This window comes from Strigops habroptila (assembly GCF_004027225.2).
Source record: "Strigops habroptila isolate Jane chromosome 13 unlocalized genomic scaffold, bStrHab1.2.pri S16, whole genome shotgun sequence".
NCBI classification, from domain to species: domain Eukaryota; kingdom Metazoa; phylum Chordata; class Aves; order Psittaciformes; family Psittacidae; genus Strigops; species Strigops habroptila.
The window spans coordinates 8415228-8436149 of NW_022651054.1; the positions used below are offsets into that span (position 1 = coordinate 8415228).

At 38.7% G+C, this 20922-nt stretch overlaps 1 protein-coding gene across 7 annotated transcripts in view; it reads left to right on the forward strand.

Annotated features, from left to right (window-relative positions):
* The window catches only part of NCOR1 (nuclear receptor corepressor 1), a 67313-nt gene that overhangs the window by 34709 nt on the left and 11682 nt on the right, over nt 1-20922 (forward strand). For 6 of the 7 annotated variants that reach the window (XM_030472630.1, XM_030472629.1, XM_030472633.1 and 3 more), the window contains 22 exons: nt 1311-1441; nt 1950-2167; nt 3520-3582; nt 4255-4394; nt 5093-5219; nt 5951-6506; nt 7832-7961; nt 8255-8450; nt 10873-11046; nt 11949-12109; nt 12474-12594; nt 12698-12799; nt 13326-13423; nt 13826-13994; nt 14568-14708; nt 16052-16135; nt 16661-16917; nt 17268-17628; nt 18151-18375; nt 19053-19262; nt 20005-20154; nt 20552-20725. In XM_030472630.1, the coding sequence (XP_030328490.1) occupies nt 1311-1441; nt 1950-2167; nt 3520-3582; nt 4255-4394; nt 5093-5219; nt 5951-6506; nt 7832-7961; nt 8255-8450; nt 10873-11046; nt 11949-12109; nt 12474-12594; nt 12698-12799; nt 13326-13423; nt 13826-13994; nt 14568-14708; nt 16052-16135; nt 16661-16917; nt 17268-17628; nt 18151-18375; nt 19053-19262; nt 20005-20154; nt 20552-20725 (3988 nt within the window). The remainder of the gene's footprint in view (nt 1-1310; nt 1442-1949; nt 2168-3519; nt 3583-4254; nt 4395-5092; nt 5220-5950; nt 6507-7831; nt 7962-8254; nt 8451-10872; nt 11047-11948; nt 12110-12473; nt 12595-12697; nt 12800-13325; nt 13424-13825; nt 13995-14567; nt 14709-16051; nt 16136-16660; nt 16918-17267; nt 17629-18150; nt 18376-19052; nt 19263-20004; nt 20155-20551; nt 20726-20922) is intronic. The other variant, XM_030472632.1, reaches the window with a different exon arrangement.

The window sequence follows — 20922 nt, forward strand, 5'->3', positions numbered from 1 at the left end:
TGCTTGATGGGTTGCTGGCTTTTGAGGCCCATCAGCAGTATTCATTCATGTGTTGTTTGCTTCATATAAGAGTTCTGGTAATTTGGTGAGTAGGCTGCTACATGGTTTATTTAGTGGTAGCCAACTCCTGCTTGGGATTTTAGTCTGGAGAGGAAGGGATTTGCAGGTGAGCTATGCACATAGAAATGCAGTGGTGTTGGAAAGCGAGATGCTTTGGCCATGTACGGATACATCATGAAGGATGGCAAAAAGCAGTATTTAGGCTCCTAAATGTATTTAGGGAGGATACCAACACTAAATCTTAATTAAATCTTTTCTGTAGGCACATTTGATAGATCTTTCCTGATACTTTTTGTTCGTTTTTCCCTGTATGAGCAGTGTCTTTTTTTCTAATGCTTTCTTAAAACACCACAGGATACTTGGCTTGCCTAATGTTAGGCCACCTCTAACAGCAAAAGGAAATGCAAAAGCTTTTTTGTGTGTGTGATAAGGAATAGCAAAAACAATGCCATACTTTTTGTACCTTTTTTTAAGGTTTTTGTTTTGTTTTTTTATTTACTTATTTTTTTAGCATCTGTAAGGGATCATGCTGGTAATTCTGTGTAATCACATTCAGTAAGAGAAATTTCTTCCATTAATTCCTGTTTGTACCTTCTGGAAAGTTTAAATCAAATTTCTGTGCTTTCTAAAATAAGATACTCTTGCACATGGTAGTCATCTGGATTGCTTTGAAAGACAAGAAGTGAGAGTCTTTTAAGAAGGAATGTGTAAATAGTGTTGTGCGCTGTTTTCCTTAGGATAATAACGGGTAATTACTTTGTCATTTGCCAGTGCTCAATGTGCTCGTAAAACTATAATCTCAATAAAGACTATAGTTTTTTTCAAAAAATGAAATTCTAGGCTACAATTTTCCTTCCAGACTTCTACTGGAAGCGTAAGTCTAAAATGCCTGACCCAATTTTTTGAACATTTATATTTCTTAATTACGAACGACAGCGTTGAGAAGGTGACTTAGAGTTGGTCCTAATTTTCATGCTACGAGATCTGCTTCCAAGTTGTGAGCTATCACGTTTCACTGTTTCAAAATGGACAACGTTAAAAATAAAATTTGAGAGGAGCAACACCATTACTATGCAAGATGTTGGTCAGACCTCTCTTTTTTAGTGTGGCATACAACAGCACATGTAATAGTTGACACATGTACGTGTTCGTTATCACCTCTTTGCTCACTCTGCAAAAGAAGCCTGTACGAGTTGCTGCATCTTTGTGTGATCAAGTTGTTATAATATGTAAATCCCATTTCATTTCAGCAACAAATTGCTCGTCCTTCTCAAGAAGAAAAGGTAGAAGAAAAGGTAGAAGAGGAAAAAGCAGACAAAGCAGAGAAAAAAGAGGAGGAAAAGAAAGATGAGGAGGAAAAGGACGAGAAGGAGGAATCTAAGTAAGTATATGGACTGAAAATGCATTCATTCAGCCTAGATTGCATTTTTCTATTTTGCAAAGATCAGAACGGGATTCACATTAGCCTGCAGTGAAATCTGGACTGAAAACTGTTCCTATTTAGGTTAGGTTTTGTGCATTAAACTATTTTTTTTAGATGTATGAATTTCTCTGTCTTGCTGAACTAATCAAACTGGTGAAAAAGGCTATGGGATTATTTTTTTGCACATGTAATAATATTCATATCTTGCTGGTTTGGGCTTTTTTCATATGTTCTACCACAGTTCATCTTTTCTGTGGAGTTGATAATGTGTATCTATGTTATTCTCTAGCAATTCTAAACTGTGGACAGTAAGTGAATTCTATTTCACTAAAGGCGTCTTTTGGGTTTGTGGAGTTTTGTTTGTGGTTTAGTTTGGCTTTATGGGTTTTTTTTACGTTGGTATTCAGGAATATCTGTCCATAATGGCTATCTGAATTTGACTGAATTCTATTTTAACTAATCCCAGAGAGAATACCAAAGAAAAGGACAAAACTGAAGCTGCACCAGAGGAAACAGAGGAAAGGGAGCAGGCTGCTCCTAGGGGCCGAAAAACTGCCAATAGCCAAGGTCGTCGTAAGGGCAGAATCACCAGATCAATGACAAATGAAGCTGCACAAGCAAATGCTGCTGCAGCTGCAGCCACTGAAGAACCACCTCCACCTCTTCCACCCCCACCAGAACCTTGTGAGTAGCATTTATAGGACACTTGGGGACCCATCTGGTCATCAGGCTCTTCACTGTTATGTCAGTTATGCCCTTTTTTGTGCATCTTTTTTCTTAGAGCTGCTTGTATTTTGTGACTCTGTGGTACTGTTAATCTTCACAAGTGTAACTTCATGAATAGTATATGTGTAATCAGATGACTCTGTTAGAATCATGTGAGGGTTGGAAAAGGCAGTTTGACCTGTGATAACTACATTTTCTCTCTTTGCAGGGTTAAGGGTGGATCTGTAGAGATCCAAAAGCCTTTGACACAGATTGCCTTACAGGCTGTAGCTCACAGAGGATATCATTAAATAAGTAGACCTGATATTTGAGTACTTGTAGGAGTTTCATAAGCTGAAATAGATCCTAGCAAGTTGTTTTTGTTGTTGTTTCTGCGTTAGATGGCAAGAAGCTTCTTTAAAATGTTACTTTCTTGGCACATGGTTAAAAAAGACTATGCTGTCTCTGACTGCATTTCTGAAAAGGCTAACGTAATTTGTGGTGGTGCAGAAATACCAGCAAACAGAGTACCTTGTGGCTAGTAAATAATTATCTAGGATGGTAGGGCAGGTTTGGTTGTTTTTTCTTGCAGTGCTCTGCTGTGGCAGTTTGCTCCTGGCTCCTCAGCTGGGTACTTCAGGCAGCTGCTATTCTAGAATTTGTAACAGCTCTTTTGTTGCTCAGATATTTTGAGTATCCTAAAGAACAAAGTGGGCAAATCAGTTCGTATTTAACTGTAAACATCAGAGATTGTGATAGACATTCTTGCTCAGTCGAGGTGGTGGGGTTTTGTCAGCAGCTAGACTAAGGCACTAGTGGGCTTTGCTTTTTCTTTTTTTAACCATTTTTGCAGTGTTTTCTGGAAAATCCAAAATAGCTTTTCAAGGGATCAGATGCTTTATAGTGTCCTACTTTTTATTATTTTTTTGATGGAAGTGGGGAAGGGTCCATTTGCATGCTGTGCATAATGGCATAATTTATGAAAAGGAAATGGAGGCTGTGGCAGGTTAATGCCATTCAGAAATTTAAACAGAATGATACACATGCAGATATGTGAAGGAAAAGTATTTTGTTTTGAATTCTACTTAGTTTCCTGCTTGGTTTTACTTACTGTTTTTTGGTTTTCTTTTATTTTTCATTGAGGTGGTTCCTATGATATCTCTGACTTGATTTAATGGAGATTGACTACTTCCCACTGACCAAAGCAGCTTTCCTAAATGAGTTGAACAAGCCTTAATGTAAATAGATTAGTTGACTGGGGGATGCACGATTGGTGCCATAATAGTGAATCCTTGTCCTTTCTCTGATCAGTGTTTTTGTTTCTTTTTCAGCTTCTTCAGAGCCTGTGGAGACATCCCGCTGGACAGAAGAAGAAATGGAAGTTGCTAAGAAAGGTAAACCTTGTAAAGCTTTTGACTTACTTCTGAATACTTGTTTTTACATAATTACAATTATTTACTGAATTACAGAATATGAGTGCTGTGATATTTTGCAACACTACCCTGAATGAATAATTCAAGATTTGCTGTTGGTTTCTTACTTAAAAAAAGGCAGACATCTTTGATAGGCAGAATCAATTTTTTGAGACACGTTGACTGTTTTCATGTGGCTCACTTAGAACTGTTTGATGTTGCACTTGGTCCATGGAGTACAACATGGGCTTACACATGTCCATGTTGTGAAGGTGTGTGTGTCATGTAACTTCTTAGAGTAATGTGTTTTTGTATAAGACATTCCTTTCATAGAAAAGCTAATGTAGTTTATAACTTGTCTATTCATTTGGCAGATACTGTTACCCATAAATTTTATGCATAAAATCAGTATTTTAGCAGAAGTTTTACATATTAGCAACAGCAAAGAGTTAAGTTTGAAGGCTTCGTAAGCAGACATTCAGGTTGACACCGCTTTTTTTCACTCTGTAAGTAGTTATCAAGTACATTGTCATAGTGAGAATTCTCTTACGGACAGCAGTACTTCTGTATCTTACCTTCTTACAGGCATTTATTAGGATTTGGAGAGCTGAATTATTTATCATAGTAAATATTGGTTCTTATATGTTTGAACAGGCCTAGTGGAACATGGACGAAACTGGGCAGCAATTGCCAAAATGGTTGGGACAAAAAGTGAAGCTCAGTGTAAGAACTTTTATTTCAACTATAAAAGGAGACACAATCTGGACAGCCTCCTCCAACAGCACAAACAGAAGGTAAGGACGGTGGGCGCTGAATATTTTGCAGGGGAAAACTTGGCATCTTTCTGAAGTCATTCGTCACGCTTCACTAAGACTGTTTTGCAATCACCACTTGGATTTGTGTTGTGACATACATCTCCTAGAAAAGGTGGTTGATGCTCACTGACCTGTGACACTAATCAATTCTTGCTCTAAAGTTCAATAGAAAATTTTCTATCAGAACACTCTAGCCTGAAGAATTCTTTAGTGCTCTGAAATCCACATTCCTCCTAGGTACATCAGCAACTATAAAAGTTCAGGTCATCACTGTATAGCAGTTACCTTGAAACACAGTAAGCACTAACCTTGCAAAATGGAGCAAGAGAATTGGCAGAAGCCCAGGAACTGAAAGTTTTGGGGCATTTAAAGTAGAACTCTGAGTGTTAATCCTCTAAACTCAGTGTTGTCCTAGTCTTCTCTCACTTAAGCGAAAGTGTCAGTGTGTTGCTGCAGTACTTCTGTTGTCCACCAAACATATCTTGAGACAGTAGTTTGTTCCCAAACTTATTTTTGATGAGAGGCAACAAAAGCTGGCCTGAGCTTCAGAGCGTGCTCTTGTGGATGAATCTGTGCTAAACAGAGATTCTGTCTTTCATTTCAACCTCAGATTGATACATGAGAATGCATGTAAAAGGAAATAATATTTGCAAATCTAAATGCTATGTTTTTACCAGTCCTCACGAAGGCCCCGTGAGGAGCGAGATGTATCACAGTGTGAGAGTGTAGCTTCGACTGTGTCAGCTCAGGAGGATGAAGATATTGAAGCATCTAATGAAGAAGAGAATCCAGAAGACAGTGAAGGTAACTTTTTTCCAGGAAGGCAACTTGTGCATGCACAGAAAGGGACCTATGTTTTGTGCCAATTATACACTCAGAAAGTTGTGTTCCACTCCATAATGTAATGCGCAAATACATATGGCTAAATGTGGGTGTCTTGGTTTTTAATTGTTGGTATTTTTTTAAGCTGCAGTGTGTATGTGTGCAATTCAGCAAGTTGTCCGTTTCTACAAGTAAAAATTAATTACTGTTTTTACAGTTGATAGGTTAAAATTGATGGATCCTTGTTGCATCCTTTTTTTTTTTTTTTTTTAACAAATGTTAAAATATTTATGTTGGAACTAGATGATCTTAAGGTCCTTTCCAGCATAAATCCTTCTATGGTTCTATGATGTGGTTCTAAGGAATGAAGATTCTTATCAGAAGACTTGAATATATCATCTATGTTCTAGGTGTTGCCGTAGGTTTTCCTAAATGTTTTGATTTTTCTAAAAGCATCTATAATATAATGGAGTTCATAAACTAGGCTAAAGAGAGGAGGAAGGTTCTTTACTATAAATATCAATACCCTTGTATAACTGGTATCCAGTTGTCAATGCTGTTTACACCTTTCACAGTGCAAAGAAGGCATTTTCAATAAAACAGTGGTGATTCACAAAGGAAGTAAACTAGAACTGTTAACTTACAGCAAGAATTGCAAGTCAGCATGTCAATAGAAGTGACTGATTTTCTTGTCAAACTTTCATTTTCACCAGGTGCTGAAAATAGTTCTGATACAGAAAGTGCTCCATCCCCAACTCCAGCAGAACCTGCTAAGCCAAGTGAAGAAACTCCATCTGAGAGTGCTGCTTCAAAAGTAACCCCTGAGGTGACAACAGAACAAGAATCTACCATTAAACCTGCAACCAGCACATCTCCCTCTTTAGCAACCCAAAGTGTATCAGCAGCTGAAAGTCAGAACCCTGAACCACAGGTTAAGGAGGAAATAAATAACGAGGCAGAAGAGCCTATGGAAGTTGACAGTAGAAGCCATCCAGTTGAAGCTAAGCCTGTGATTACTCTTCCAGTGCATACCAAAGTAGAACCTGTAGAGACTGAAATGAGGCTACCAGAGAATATTCAAGTGAAAATAGAGAGTGATACCAAAGAGAGAGAAATGGAAAAACCCAAGGAAAAGTCAGAACCAGAGGAAATGGATTATAGTCTGTCACAACAGGTTAATACAGCAAGACAAGAATCCCATTCAGATAATGATTCGAGTGCCACCTGTAGTGCTGATGAGGAGGTTGATGGAGAACCTGACAGACAGGGGTGAGTTTAATTGTTTAGTGTTCAAATATTGCCATCTATTATTTTTATAGTGTGATTGATGACTGTGGGATAGTACGTGGGCTCTCCCTTGCCTTTAGTGAAAAAGCTGTTTGAATGTAGAACCAGAAATTTGGAGATGAAGTTATAATTGATTCTTGCTCTCACAAACTCAGTTTAGTAGAATGCATCCAAACCTCCTTGAATTTGACAGGGATTTTGTCTCCTGCTTTTAGTAGGAGACAAAAATTGCTTTAAAAAATATAATAATCTAGGGGCATAAAATATTGACATTTTAGTTACCTTTTAACATTCCATGTTTATTTGCTTGTATAACTTCTGGAGTCCTGTACCCAGTTACTGTTATAGAACCATGTTATATCAATCAGTAGAATTCTCTTGAAGAATTAAATCTCTTGAAGGCTCTTAATGATAGAGTAGTGGAAGTATTTCTCACGCTTACCAGTCAGTGTCCCTAAATTAATGGGCAAGTGTCCTGAGAAATGGATGGCCACTTTCTCCATTGTCTTCATGCAAACTTCCTAGTTCCTGGAAACTTGGCCCTAAGTATTCTGGATAACCCACATGAATATATATAGGGCTGTAAATGAACAACACTGCATGTCTTTGGAACCATTTATCTTTTGGGGATGGCTGACACACCACTGATAATATTTAAAGTCTTTTTAGTATTCTCTTGGTGCAATTCCTGTGTAACCATAGCATAGCACCAGACCCAATGCTCCCTCCCTCTCAGTGGCCTTAATATACACGCAGTGCCAAGGGTAGATGTTAAATGTCAAAAGTATCCAGTATCATTGTTCTGCACGTGGTCTCTGGAAAAGTGCAGTTGATGGTGTTTTTGCGCTCTCTTGCCTCTTCAGACGTCAGCTTTCCACTTCACAAATATATTAGCCCTCCGTGTGAAAGTAGTCCGTTGTATACTACTCCTTATTTATTTCCTGTGCTATATCTAATGTTTCCTATCTATTTTTTTCCCCCAAAACATTCTTTATAAAGAAAGTTGCATTGTTGCAGTACTGTGCATATAGAGACTGCATACAGAAATTTCTGGTATGGGAGGTTCTGAACACTTCTTTTGGTATTTCTGTGTATTATAAAAATACAGCAGCATCTGTTGCCTCTTCTACCAGATGTGCTGTGGGACAAACACAGCAGGCCTCTGATTTTTCAGCTGTTTGTCCAGTGTGTTAAATGTGGTGTTTTTTCTAAGTTGAGAGGCATACTTTTGCCTGTAAATTTATTAAGATGTTTAATCTTTGTCTTTATGGTGATTTTTTTTCCTTTCTTTCTGTCTCTCTTTCCAGTATCTTCAGCAGGGAGTCAAAGCCCTCACTATTAAATCCCACTGGGTCAATACTGGTATCATCCACGATAAAGCAAGGGCAGATGGATCTACAACAGCTTCACCACCGAGCTGCTGTCATACCGCCTATGGTACGGGCTGTTTTAAGTGATATTTGAAGGGGTATCTGTTGTCCCTAAAACTATTTGCAACACTACAGCAGCAAAAAATTGTGAAACAAATGAAGAAATACATCATTTGGTTTATTTCGTACTTTTGAGGGGGAAAATAAATACACAAGTAGTAGCTTAAAAAACAGGTGTGGATCACTTGAAACACTCATACATAGACTGTAGCTGCTGCAGTGGAGGCATTGAGCAAGATAGTTACTTTAGTAAGTACCTATATTAATGTACTTGATGTTAATACCTTCCCGCCCTTGTAGGTTTCTTGCAGTCCCTGTACTGTTCCCGTTGGAACACCAGTGAGTGGTTACGCGCTGTATCAACGGCACATTAAAGCAATGCATGAATCAGCACTGCTGGAGGAGCAACGCCAGAGGCAGGAGCAGCTGGATATGGAGTATCGAAGTGCTGTAAGCCCTTGTGGCACGTCCAAGAGCCCTAATGTCGAGTGGGAAGGTAGGCGTTTTCACATCTGTTATGGAAACAACCCTGCATTTTATGTCTGTGTTACAATGCTGCCTCATTTAAGAATGGAAGTTTAGTGTACCAATAATTAATAAGTGCTTTCTGATGGCACTTGATTAAAGGAACCTGTCTGCTACAGAGAACCTGCTGCAGTTACAGTGTTGGAGAACTACCTCGTAGCCCCTTTAGATAAGGCAGAAAAAAAAAGGCTCTATTCAGGTGAAATCCAAACATGGGTTCTTCCTACAGAGAGGGATTCAGAAAGATTAAGTGTGCAGGTGAGAGGACCCAGATAACTGCATGTTCTGGGGAAGCACCTTTCAGAAGCTTAAGGTGAAGATGGGAGGGAATTGCTAAAGGAGTATGAGGAATGTTTTGCTGCACTGGAGTACATACATGGACATTGAGCCCTGGAGTAGGGCATAAAAGAACTGTCATACTCCAGCCTGTGTGTCCTCAGAAGGGCTGTGTGAAAGGTTCTTTCTCTTGGGGATATGATGGTTGGTTGCTTTTGTATGTATAGAGGATACATGGAGGCCGGGTTTGAACTGAACTCTGCAATCTGGACCTGTGTTTAGTGAATGTGGCTCTTAGTGTGACCTCTGGTACAGAACAAGGCTAAAACTGCTCACAGAACCTGTCAGGGTGACCAAATGTGGAACTGTCTGGTACAGTTGCTGGTTACAGGAACCTGATTCACATGGACAGTGTAGATGTTACATTGTCCAAGTTGCTGCTTGAGAGCCACAGGATGCATTTATTAGCTTTCCTTAGACATTCATGTTATGGGGTTTCTCTGTGTATATTGGCTATATTTTCATTCTTTGAACTGAAGCTATTTCATCAACAGCTTGCAAATTACAAACAGCTTAGCAGAACATTGGGGTTTTTGTGTGCAAGAAAAGCATATCCTATGGGATGCCCAGTTCTGTACCTCAGCAGTTTGTAACTTTTGCCTCAACTTCCCTTACTAGAAAAGGAATAGATCCACAAACCGTACATTGTAACATGGAACTAAACCGAGTAAGATTAATGTGCTGAATGTTACAATGTTGGAGATGTCATCACAGTTGCATAATTCTGCATTTTTAGATTTTATATGCTCGTGTTCTGTTGTCTCCACAGTATTAGCAACAGAAACTATCACGTTCTTTGAAACTTGAGTATGTTTAATATGCATAACTATTTTAAATTATGTTATGAAAATACTTCACCTTTTTTTCTTTTACCAAAGTAAAATGAAAGTAACATATCCATTTTTTTTGCCTGTTAAAATAGTGAGAAGGGAACTGGTAGATTTGAGGAGGGGAGGGTAAGATTGTGGGTTTTGGAAGTTGCTTCTTTAGGTGGAAGGTCTGAGGTTGCTTAAAAGTACAATTTAACTGAAAAAGTACCTGAATAACTCTTGGCATTGGCAGTACGCAATTATGAAGTGTGGGAAAGTTCTGGGGTGAAGTCTCTGCCAGCAAAAATCTGGGTGGTTATTGAGGCAAACAGAGAGGGAGGGATAACATGATTAATGTAAATGAGTTCTACGAGCCTGGACATCTTAGTCTGAAAACCAAAAGGGACTGAGGTTGTCTTCAGATGATTACAACAGCTACTTCCTAAGATACACTGTGCATATGAACCTTGTCTGCCAACTGCTGCATGCAGCAGAGAGCCCACAGACTTCTTTAGAAACCTTGTATTGCATACATCAGAACACTGCTGATGTTGTGGAGCATCTTGTCAAACTAAAGAGCCTGACAACCTACACAATACCATGAGATAAAATATTAAAGATCCTTTCCTTATGGAGGTTAAAGATACAACTTTACAGCTGCAGTAGACTTGTTCTGGCTTATAATTTTGAATACTGAAATTGTCCATTGCCAGAGAAAAGGAATTTCTGAAGTTCTGGTGCTGGATTTTTAATTGCCTAAATTCAGGGAAAACCCATTTTTCCCTTTAAGCACCACTGATGGGCAATATTGATATTTGAAATTTGATTTGTAACTTCTTTGGGCAAACAAGGAAGGGAGGCTTTTGTCTGGTGGGATTGGTGTGTAAGCCTGGCTGTACTTGCGTGTAAACCTGGCTGGTGCACAGGACTTGGAAAGGAATCTTCTTGAAATGAAATCTTTTTCAGTGGTAGAGCTTTCACTTGAAGGACCTGAAGGATCCAGATAGTGTTTTTCACATACAGAAAGTATGAGAGAGTTTTTCAAAGCTTTGGTTATAGAAGTATAGAAGCAAGAGCATATTAAATGAAGCTGTACCTTAATACTACATTTAATTGTAACATTTATACCTGATGAGTACATCTGACATTTGAGTAGGCCCTTTGTTAAAATTGTGCTGTAGACTGAACCTTTTGAGTCCAATTTCTAATCCGGGGTTTTTGCCTTTTTGATAACTTTAACCTTCACAGGAAAACCAGTGGCCTATATGCCTTATGCTGAGGTCAAGCGAGCAATAGAACAGGAAGCACAAGTGCAAAACACAACAACAAGGTCAGCATCACCGTACAGGCTGTCTCCAAGAGAAGTCAATAAAGCCTCTCCCCAGCCTGATATGAATGCAGCTCGCTATAGTGTCCCGCCAGGTAAGTACCTTGTTGGGTATCATAGGGATATGTAGTCTTCCTTTGGAAGCTGGACTGCTGAAATTTGGTGTAGATCAAATTAGTCTCTAAATGCTTTGTAAATTAACAAGAGAAGAAAACAGATTGTTTTCCTTGTGCATGTAAATTTCAAGCTCCTTTGAGATTGTATTTTTGTTCTTTGTTGCTGCATTAGCTGCATAACACATTTTATTAAAGCAAATAGGATGATCTGGGAAGTGTTAGGACAGCATTGGGACAAAGTCATCAAGAGTTTTTCAGCTTAATACAAGCACTGTCATATTCATGGGTGGCCTTTCTTATGAAGGGAGGAGTTAAGGAAAAGAGAAAGCTGCCGCTAGCCTTGGCATTAGTTTCTGACTGTAATTGCATAATGTTATAATCTGAGTGTTTTATAAAACACTGAAATAACTGACAAATCTTCATCGTGAAATGTGGGTTATTGCTTTACCTTTCAGAGTGTAATGTCATGCTAAGAAAAGACAAAAGCAGGGAAGCTTAGATTATTCCTGACTCAGTTGCATTCCATTCAAAGAATAAGAACTTTCTTTGAAAACACGAAAACAGCAAAAAACTTGAATGTGCCCTGGGCTGCTGTTCTTAAAAGTTTAGTTTTCAGACCCTGCAATTCTACAGTGCAGCTTTTGCCATTTCTTTTTGAACTTTGATGCCAGGTTAGATATTTTCCATTCAGTTTCTATGCGTAACATACACTTGGACGTAGTGAATTTCAGAGTTGTAAATACAGCCAGATAGCTTTTGGCTATTGTGTTCCCATCAGAAATTATCAGATGAACTTGTTATTTCCGTTCCTCTTGTCTCTCTAACAACTAGTAGAGCTGAAACAGACCGTAATGTTTAACGTACAATTTTTTCCCCCCAAGTTCTCCAGCCAGCACCTCACCAGGTAATAACCAATATACCTGAAGGAGTCCGCCTTCCAACAACCAGACCCACCAGACCACCACCACCACTCATTCCATCCTCCAAAACAAGTGTGCCATCAGAAAAGCCTTCCTTCATCATGGGAGGCTCAATCTCACAAGTAAGAAAACCATTATTTGAAAATCTGTGCTTACATCAATATTTGCACTTTTGCCAACCTTCAACATCTTGTACTGGCTTATGTGTTCACAGCATTAACACTTAAGACCTATACATGCCACCTCTAAAAGTCCAGGAATTACAGGTGCTTTAGGAAATAGAACATCTTGCGGTTATTTACGTTTAGGAGCATGGCTGAGGATGTCCAGCTTGAGTGAACTGCATCTCCAGACTGACTTTAATCCTTTGCAGTGGTGTACTGTAGCATTTTAAGATAGGATCGTAGTAGTATTAATGTTCTCCTGCAAACATAGATGTGAATCTTCATTCCACAAACAAGAATTAACATATATTCATTGTTTCAGGGAACACCTGGCACTTACTTAACATCCCATAGTCAAGCTTCCTACACCCAAGAAACTGCAAAGCCATCAGTGGGTTCTATATCTCTTGGGCTGCCAAGGCAGCAGGAGTCAGCCAAATCTGGTAACAAAAGAAAAGCTAACATGTGTTTTATATAGACTGTTTAATGACTTGTAATTAAAGAAAAAAAAAAACCCAAACTTTTCTTCTTTTTTCTTCTGAATAGCTTCCCTGCCCTATATCAAACAAGAGGAATTCTCTCCCAGAAGCCAGAATTCCCAACCTGAGGGACTCCTGGTTAGGGCACAACATGAAAGTGTGGTTCGAGGTAAAGAAAATCACAGAGATTAAGAAACTTTGTCAGAGCCTGAGAAAACTGAGGGAATTAACTTCTAGAGCTCAAACTGCTGAAGTGTTATTTTTAAGTATTATATGGTTATATAAGTACCATAAGATTATATGATTAATCTGCTCCCTATTTCCAAGGCATGTGTATTTGTAGCTAGCTCCTTCTGTCTGCGTCTCATTTAAAACCAATTGTTTTAAGGCATGCCAGCTTCAAAACGGAGCTGTTCACTAGAGCATATGCAGAGCAGTACATGTCAAATATCCAAATACATCAAAAGAAAAGAAACTAAATACCATGGATTAATGCTGCAAAATGCTTTCAGTCTGTAAAAGGCTATGTTAAAAGAGGAAATTATATGACTGCTCAAATGCGTGCTGTTAAACTGAAATTTTCTCTGTATTTTAATGTAAGCTAATAGTTCTCACTAGAGTTTTTAATTGTTTCAACTAGAGTAGCTACTTTTTTGTTATTCTCTTATATATCAAGATGTCTTATTTCAAATCAGGTACAGCAACGATACAGGAGGGAAGTATAACACGAGGAACTCCAACCAATAAAGTTTCTGTTGAGACGATTCCTTCTTTGAGAGGCTCCATAACTCAGGTATTTTTCTGCTTATTGAGAAGGCTGAGGCAAACCTGCATATTGAAGCTGTCACTGTGGATGTATTTGCATGACTGAAAAAGTTGTTATCACAAGTAGGAACTGCCTTGAAAAAAGACATTTTAACACAATCGGATGGCCAAATCCTACTGTTGCTGAAGTCGTCATTACCATGATTTCATCTTCATGTATATGAGTCTTTAAATAAAACCACCAGAGCCTTTGGTAAACCTAGGTGAAGGCTTATTAACAACTTCCATACTGCTTGATAAAGTAGTTGGCTTTCTACATCTAAAAAACGTTGTGGGTTTTGGTTGGAGGTTTTTTTTTCCCCTTCACTGCTCTCTGTTCTCTTAAATAAGTGCCCATGTTCTGAGTTACATTTGATTTATTGAACTGCAGGGTACACCAGCTCTGTCCCAGCCCGGCATAGCAGCTGATGCGTTATTGAAGGGAACCATCACCCGGCTAGCTACAGAAGACAACAGCCCAGAAAAGTGCCGAGAGGAAGCTTCAGCCAAAGGCCATGTTATTTATGAAGGCAAAAGTGGGCATATTTTATCTTATGATGGTGAGTATTTGTATATTCTACCTGATCCAAGGCAAGACTGCAGCATGTTCTGCTTTTATAGTCCATAGCTGAAGTGTATCTGTTTCCAAGTGGTAGGAATAAACCTTAATCACTGGGGTGCCATCTGGGAGAAGTATTGACCTGCATGTGTTTTTGAGAGTCTAAGAATTAAAGTGATCCAGAAATTGTGCTGGTATTACGAAGAGTCTCTTGTACTATGTATTTAAAATAATAGTTAAGCTATTTAATTTCTTTGCCATTTATTTCCAATTTGTCATGGAGTATTTTTATTTTGAAAGGTTAAACATGTTTAAAATGATCTGTATTAAAATCAGAATAAATATATCCTTTAAGTGTGAACTTCGGTTGAGATACTGATAAATGAGTAACTCTTAAATATATTTTTTAACAAACTATAAAGGATCTTTTTAAGGTTGAGATTTAATGTTACAATATTCAATTGAAGTTGTCTTGTTAAAGTATTAATGACCTGTGGTGTCATTAAATGTAATGCTCGTGTATCTCTTACTTATCATCCCTGTTTCCTAACCACACTCTTATAAATTTTTCCAGCTATTAAAAATGTTCGTGAAGGAACAAGGAGTCCAAGAACAGCTCATGAAATTGGTTTAAAGAGAAGCTATGATACAATGGAAGGGAATATAAAGCAAGGAATGTCAATGCGGGAGTCTCCGGTGTCTGCACCACTGGAAGGTAAAAACAACTGCTTCCAAGGTGTTCTGTGTTTTATCCAAATATTTTACATTGATGTAAGAGTATTTAGAGTTATTTTATGGAGCAGACGAAAAGAGAAATGAGATTTAAATCTTACACTACTAACCAAATCCATGTAATAACCAGTACAATTAAAGCATGCTGGAAATACGACTGGAGTTCAGCTAGCGCTTACTCCTCTTAGCACATCTGGCAGGTGCGACTGACTCTGAATCACAGTCCCAGCAGGTCATGTAGAGCTCAAACACCACCAGTGTGGCCTCCATGGGCACACCCCTTAGTTAAATATTGGCCATGGCGCAGTATCTTGGGAACACTCTGGCATGACCTTTTGCATTCCTGCAATAAACCTCTTCGATTATGCCAAGAAGAAGATTGCACAGCTGCTATATCCTGCTTCAGGGCATCGCTAGTGCTATTTTGATTTAATAAACTGTAATGAAACCAAGGCTGCCAAGGTCAAGTCAGGCCATTATATAACTTTTCTGATTGTTTTTAAAAAATACAAATGCAAGAAAATGTTGCATACCTGAACTATGGAGTCTTTCTCCTTAAGTGTGAGGGGGTTTTCCCCATCTTTGGGTAGCCCTTAGAGGCTATTTCATGTACACTTTCAGCAGATGGAGCAATATGAATAAGAAGTTCCTAGAATCTAGAAATTCAGTCTTGCCTTTAAGTTGCTTATGCATTTGCCTCATATTCGGGTTTTGGTTTTTTGGGTTATGAGAAGCTGCTCCGATACATATATGCTGTATCTTGGCATCTGACACATTTTCTGTCCTCATACTGTGGAAAATCATGAGTTCTTTGGAGGTTTGATTCAGATTCCTACTGTAAGAACAGTAAATTCATCTCTTCCCAGACGATTCAGTATGAACTTTGATTAATTGATGAACTTTGATTAATTTTATCAATTAATTTAATTGATAAAAGATGCTGAGGTATATTTTGAAGTTTTTTTTTCTTTTTGTTCTGCTTCCCATCATGAACACCTTTCTGTAAGTAAAGTGAAGTGTAAGAGAAGCAGTGGCTGCATTTGGGGCAAGAGTTAAGCTTAGTTATAAAAAATACCTTGTGTTTTCTAAGAATGTTAAAACTTGCAGGAATGTAATAGCACGAATACTTCAACTGAAAGACTTATTTTTTTAGGGCAGGATGGTGTTTATAACATGTTGTTACAATGCCTAGCATGCTGAGGCTAGGCCCTCTGGCACTACCCTGATACAGATACGATCTGTGATGTATGTAAGAAAGAGGAGGGTTTTGTTGGGTTTTTTTGAACACTTGTTTAATTCTCTAAATTATGTTCATTTTAATTTTAGGTTTAATATGCCGTGCACTGCCTAGGGGTAGCCCACATGCTGAACTAAAAGAGAGAACAGTGTTGTCTGGCTCTATAATGCAAGGTAAAATATTGTGAGTTTAGAAGGCAAACATTAATTGCAACCTCAAAAGTCTGGATTTCTGAATCTTAAAACTGATGTTAACAATGGTAGCTGTGTTAAAGGTGGAGCTTACTTTATTAAACATGTTTTTCAGAGCATAAATCAGCAGTTTTCTGATATGCTGTATACAAAGCTAGTGTGTAAATACAGCATTTTATTTCTTCTTGGAAATCAGGCTTTTTTAAATACAAATACTTGGCAATTAGCTCTGTTTTGTAAATGAACACTAATAGCTTCCCGAACCTGTGAAGATGTGTGCTATTTCCTTTATTTCAGCATCTGAAATAGCTTGGGTTGCTTTCAGTAATGTATTGAATATTTGTTCAGTATTTCTTCTGTGGTGATTTTCTTAGTCTTGAGAACATATCAGAGATTACAGCAAACCAAAGTTCCAGTATTATGACATGTAGTTATTTACTCTTTTTATGAAAAAAGAGACTTCGTAATTACTGATACCAACCATGTGACTTTTTCTTTCTGTAAAAGGTACACCAAGAGCAACAGCTGAAAGTTTTGAAGAAGGCTTGAAATACCCTAAACAGATTAAGAGAGAGTCGCCTCCCATAAGGACATTTGAAGGAGCCATTACTAAGGGGAAACCATATGATGGAGTCACTACTATAAAAGAAATGGGTCGTTCCATCCATGAAATCCCAAGACAGGACTTACTAAGCCAGGAGAGTCGCAAGACTCCTGAAATGGTGCAGACGACCAGGCCAATCATAGAAGGCTCCATATCTCAGGTGAATACAAAAAGCACTGCTACACTCACACAGTTGCTTACAGACCCAAGAGTGAATCAATTCAGGATATTTGAATAATCTCAAATGGGGGGCGTTTTGTTTTAAGAAAGCTACCAACTTACAAAGCTTCACAATATTTTCTGTGTGTTAGATAAATCCTGATGATACACCTGTAGGGAACATATTTGCAAGCAAATGTGAGAGAACTGACAAGTAACAGTCACTAAGATTCAATTATATTCTGTGTTAATGTGATGCAAGCAATGAACTACAATGTCAGCAATGTGAGGGTTTTACCATACGTGAAACATTGCAGGATAACCTTACCTGAGGTTTTTCTCCTTTTCCAGGGCACACCCATAAAATATGAAAGCAACTCTGGCCAGTCTGCCATCAAACATAATGTAAAATCTTTAATCACTGGACCAAGCAAGCTTCCCCGTGGAATGCCTCAGCTGGAAATGGTGCCAGAAAACGTGAAGGTGGTGGAGCGAGGAAAATATGAAGATGTGAAGACCGGGGATGCAGTACGTTCCCGTCACACATCAGTAGTCAGCTCTGGTCCCTCTGTTCTCAGGTCAACTCTTCATGAAACTCCCAAATCACAGCTGAGCCCTGGGATTTATGATGATACCAATGCTCGGAGGACACCTGTGAACTATCAGAGTCCAATGTCCAGGAGTTCACCTATGCTGAATAGAGTTAGTGAGGGTATGTTATTCCTATCCAGAGTAAGACAAGAAGTTTTAATGATTTCATTTTAAGCTTAATTTTAAACTTCTTTCTGTAATCCATTCTTGTATTCTAATGGCTTCTCTCAATTTGGAGCGTGGCTAGAAGGAATTTTAGAATGCTGTAAGATGTTAACTGAAATAAGAAAATTAAAATCTGCCATATTGTAACATGGAGGTGGGAAGACAATTCAATCTCAATTTGCATTTGATTGTGGATCATATTGAAAGAGTTACCTACAAGAGTAATGTTTTAAGGGCAGAAGCTATTCCAATGGAGGTATCTAGATGAGGAAGGTAATATGGTGAAGCTAAACAATCTTAGCTTTAGGATTTAGATTTTTCACCAGAAATAGTTTGTGATATAAAATACTTTCTGTGGTTTATTGTATCACATTGCAAGATCCTCTAGACTGTTCCTTGGGAGCCAGTGTATACTTACAGCTGAATTGTCTATTGAAAAATAGGCATTTTATTGATTTGAGGTTTTCTTTGGTTTTAGCTGGAATATCTTCTGGGAAGCCAGCAAATCACGAAAGGAAAAACACACTTACTCCGACACAGAGGGAGAGCGTGCCAGCAAAATCTCCAGTCCCCGGGGTTGATCCTGTAGTGACTCACAGTCCTTTTGACCCTCATCATAGAGGAGCAACTCCTGAAGTCTATAGGAGTCACCTCCCTCCTCACTTAGATCCTGCTATGCCGTTTCACAGGGCTCTGGATCCTGGTAAATACTTCTGTGTTGGGTTCTTTTAACTTGATAAGAGGTCATATATATACACTGTTGTGGTTTGATTTCAGTTTGGGGGCAGGTTTATTATCTAGTCAGGAAACTTATGGAAAATATAATTGTGTAAGGCTGTAACTTTTTTCTAGAAGCTGTCAGCTTGCTTCTGTTTTGTTATAAAGTTCAGACAGTATTTTTAGATAAGTACTCATGAAATATATTAAAGCTTTCAGGAAAGCTGTGCGGAGAGGGATGTGGAAGATGCTGTAGAATTAAAGTGTAATCAGGACCTTTCCATTCAAGATTGTGATTCTTTCTCACTGAGGGATTATCAGGTCATCCCTGGTGATGCTAAATACAGTAGACTTCCTGTTAACCTAGCCATCAGTCCACTTCTGAGGTATTTTAATCTTCTTTAGTTATTTCAGCCCTTTACATCTTCAGAACTTCAGGATTTATATTTTTAAGTCTCTTACACATATCTCCAATCTGTCTGCATGCAATGCATAAATTCAGTGAAACACCAGTATTAAAATGCTATTTGAATTCATTTGGCACTGGCTAGAGAGAATTGATAGTGCTTCTCATTGAAGTTACATAGACATCTGAAACTTTCATTTGATATCACCCAGGCTGCTTCCTAAATCTTCTGGGTTTTTTTCCTCCTTCACCCTCAGCTGCTGCTGCTTACCTGTTCCAAAGGCAGCTCTCACCTACACCAGGCTACCCAAGTCAGTATCAGCTTTATGCAATGGAGAACACACGACAGACAATCCTAAATGACTACATTACCTCACAGCAGATGCAAGTCAACTTACGTCCCGATGTAACGAGAGGATTATCCCCTAGAGAGCAAACTTTAGCTCTCCCGTATGCGGGAGCAAGAGGTATGCCTGTGTTTATTCTGATGTTCTTTAAAGCATGTTTTGGATATGTGATTGATTGGTTTGTTTTGTTGTTGCTTATAAATATATGTGTTTGTGTGTATGCATACAAGTGCATAGGCAGAGATGTGTTTGCAAATGTGTTGTCATACTTCTAACTAGCTTCAGTGGGTATAAAGGAAAACTACGTATGTAATCAGTGTTGTTAAAGGGAAGGCTGTAAGACTTATTAGTGTTCAAGAAACTAAACTGGGTTTGCTGGTTTAAATTGATACTCGGAAGCATATTTAACTCATCTTCAACTTCAGAACAGAGAATTGTATCAAAATGAGAGCTTCTTCAAAATGAAAAGAAAAGCAACACCTAAAAGGGTAAGGTTTGTGAAAAACAGGGTGATTGTTTAAAGGTGTTATGTTAGAGAGTTAACAAATGTGTGTGAGGTGTTGCAGGATTGGGAAAAGCCTAAGTCAATCTGGACATTTAACAGCAGCAGGAAGGAGCTAAAAGTAAAAAGACATCCTTTGAAAGTGTAACTCCTCAAACAGAGAAAATGTGAATCTGGACAAGTTAAATTGATTGCCAGATCTAAGAGAGTATAACCAGTGGGAATATAGCTCTGCATTTGCCTAATTCTGTGTTTTTCCACTAAGCATTCACTGCTGACCTTTATTAATGAACAGAATATATGTGTGGGCCATTGATCTATCCTTGAATGGCCATTCTTACACGTGTCATCTCCTAACAGGAATTATTGACCTGAACAATATGGCTCCCACTATCTTAGTGCCTCATCCTGGAGGAACAAGCACACCACCCATGGAGAGAATCACGTATATCCCTGGTACCCAACTGACGTTCCCTCCCAGGCCTTACAATCCTGCTTCTCTGTCACCAGGTAAGAGCTCTTGTGATTTGCTGATATCTCTAGTTGTCTGACATGCTGAAATAATTAACCATCTTTCTTTAGGTTTCATTAATGTCATGTTTTGATGTTTTCTCAGGTGATGCTTTTTGCATGCACTTCTTGCTTGGATAGCACAGGTTTTCTTAAGGATATCCTTTGTAGTTACATTAGGAGCACTGACAAATTCAGGATTTGCCTCATTCTGTCAGGTCTTTATTTATACTCATTTGATTATGATTTCACTAACCTCATTTTGTATGTGTTGAAGGGTGGAATTTGGGTCTGTAAGCTGTGTAGTTTCTATCTGTATAGAAACCACTTTAGTAAAAAGCTGTTGAGCCTTGAGTGTCTCTTTCTGCTACTTCATTTTCTTTTGTGGACCTTCCAGGACACCCTACACATCTGGCAGCTTCTGCAGCTGCAAATGCTGAAAGGGAACGGGAAAGGGAGAGAGAGAAGGAACGGGAAAGGGAGAGGGAACGTGAGCGGGAGCGGGAAAGAGAACGAGAGCGGGAGAGGGAGAGAATTGCTTCAGTCCCTGCTGAACTTTATCTTCGACCAGGTGAGTACACATCCCTATGTTTGGATCAGTTGTCTTGTAGACTGTAACTGCTTCTTGATCTTTCTCTCACAGCAATGTAGTACCTGGGGAATGGTGTGAATCCCACTTATCGCTAGCACAGCTTGCATGTCATTCATAGCATTGTAAACATACCGCTGCCATTTAAACCTTTGATATGTACTGTCACAGCTAGAGTG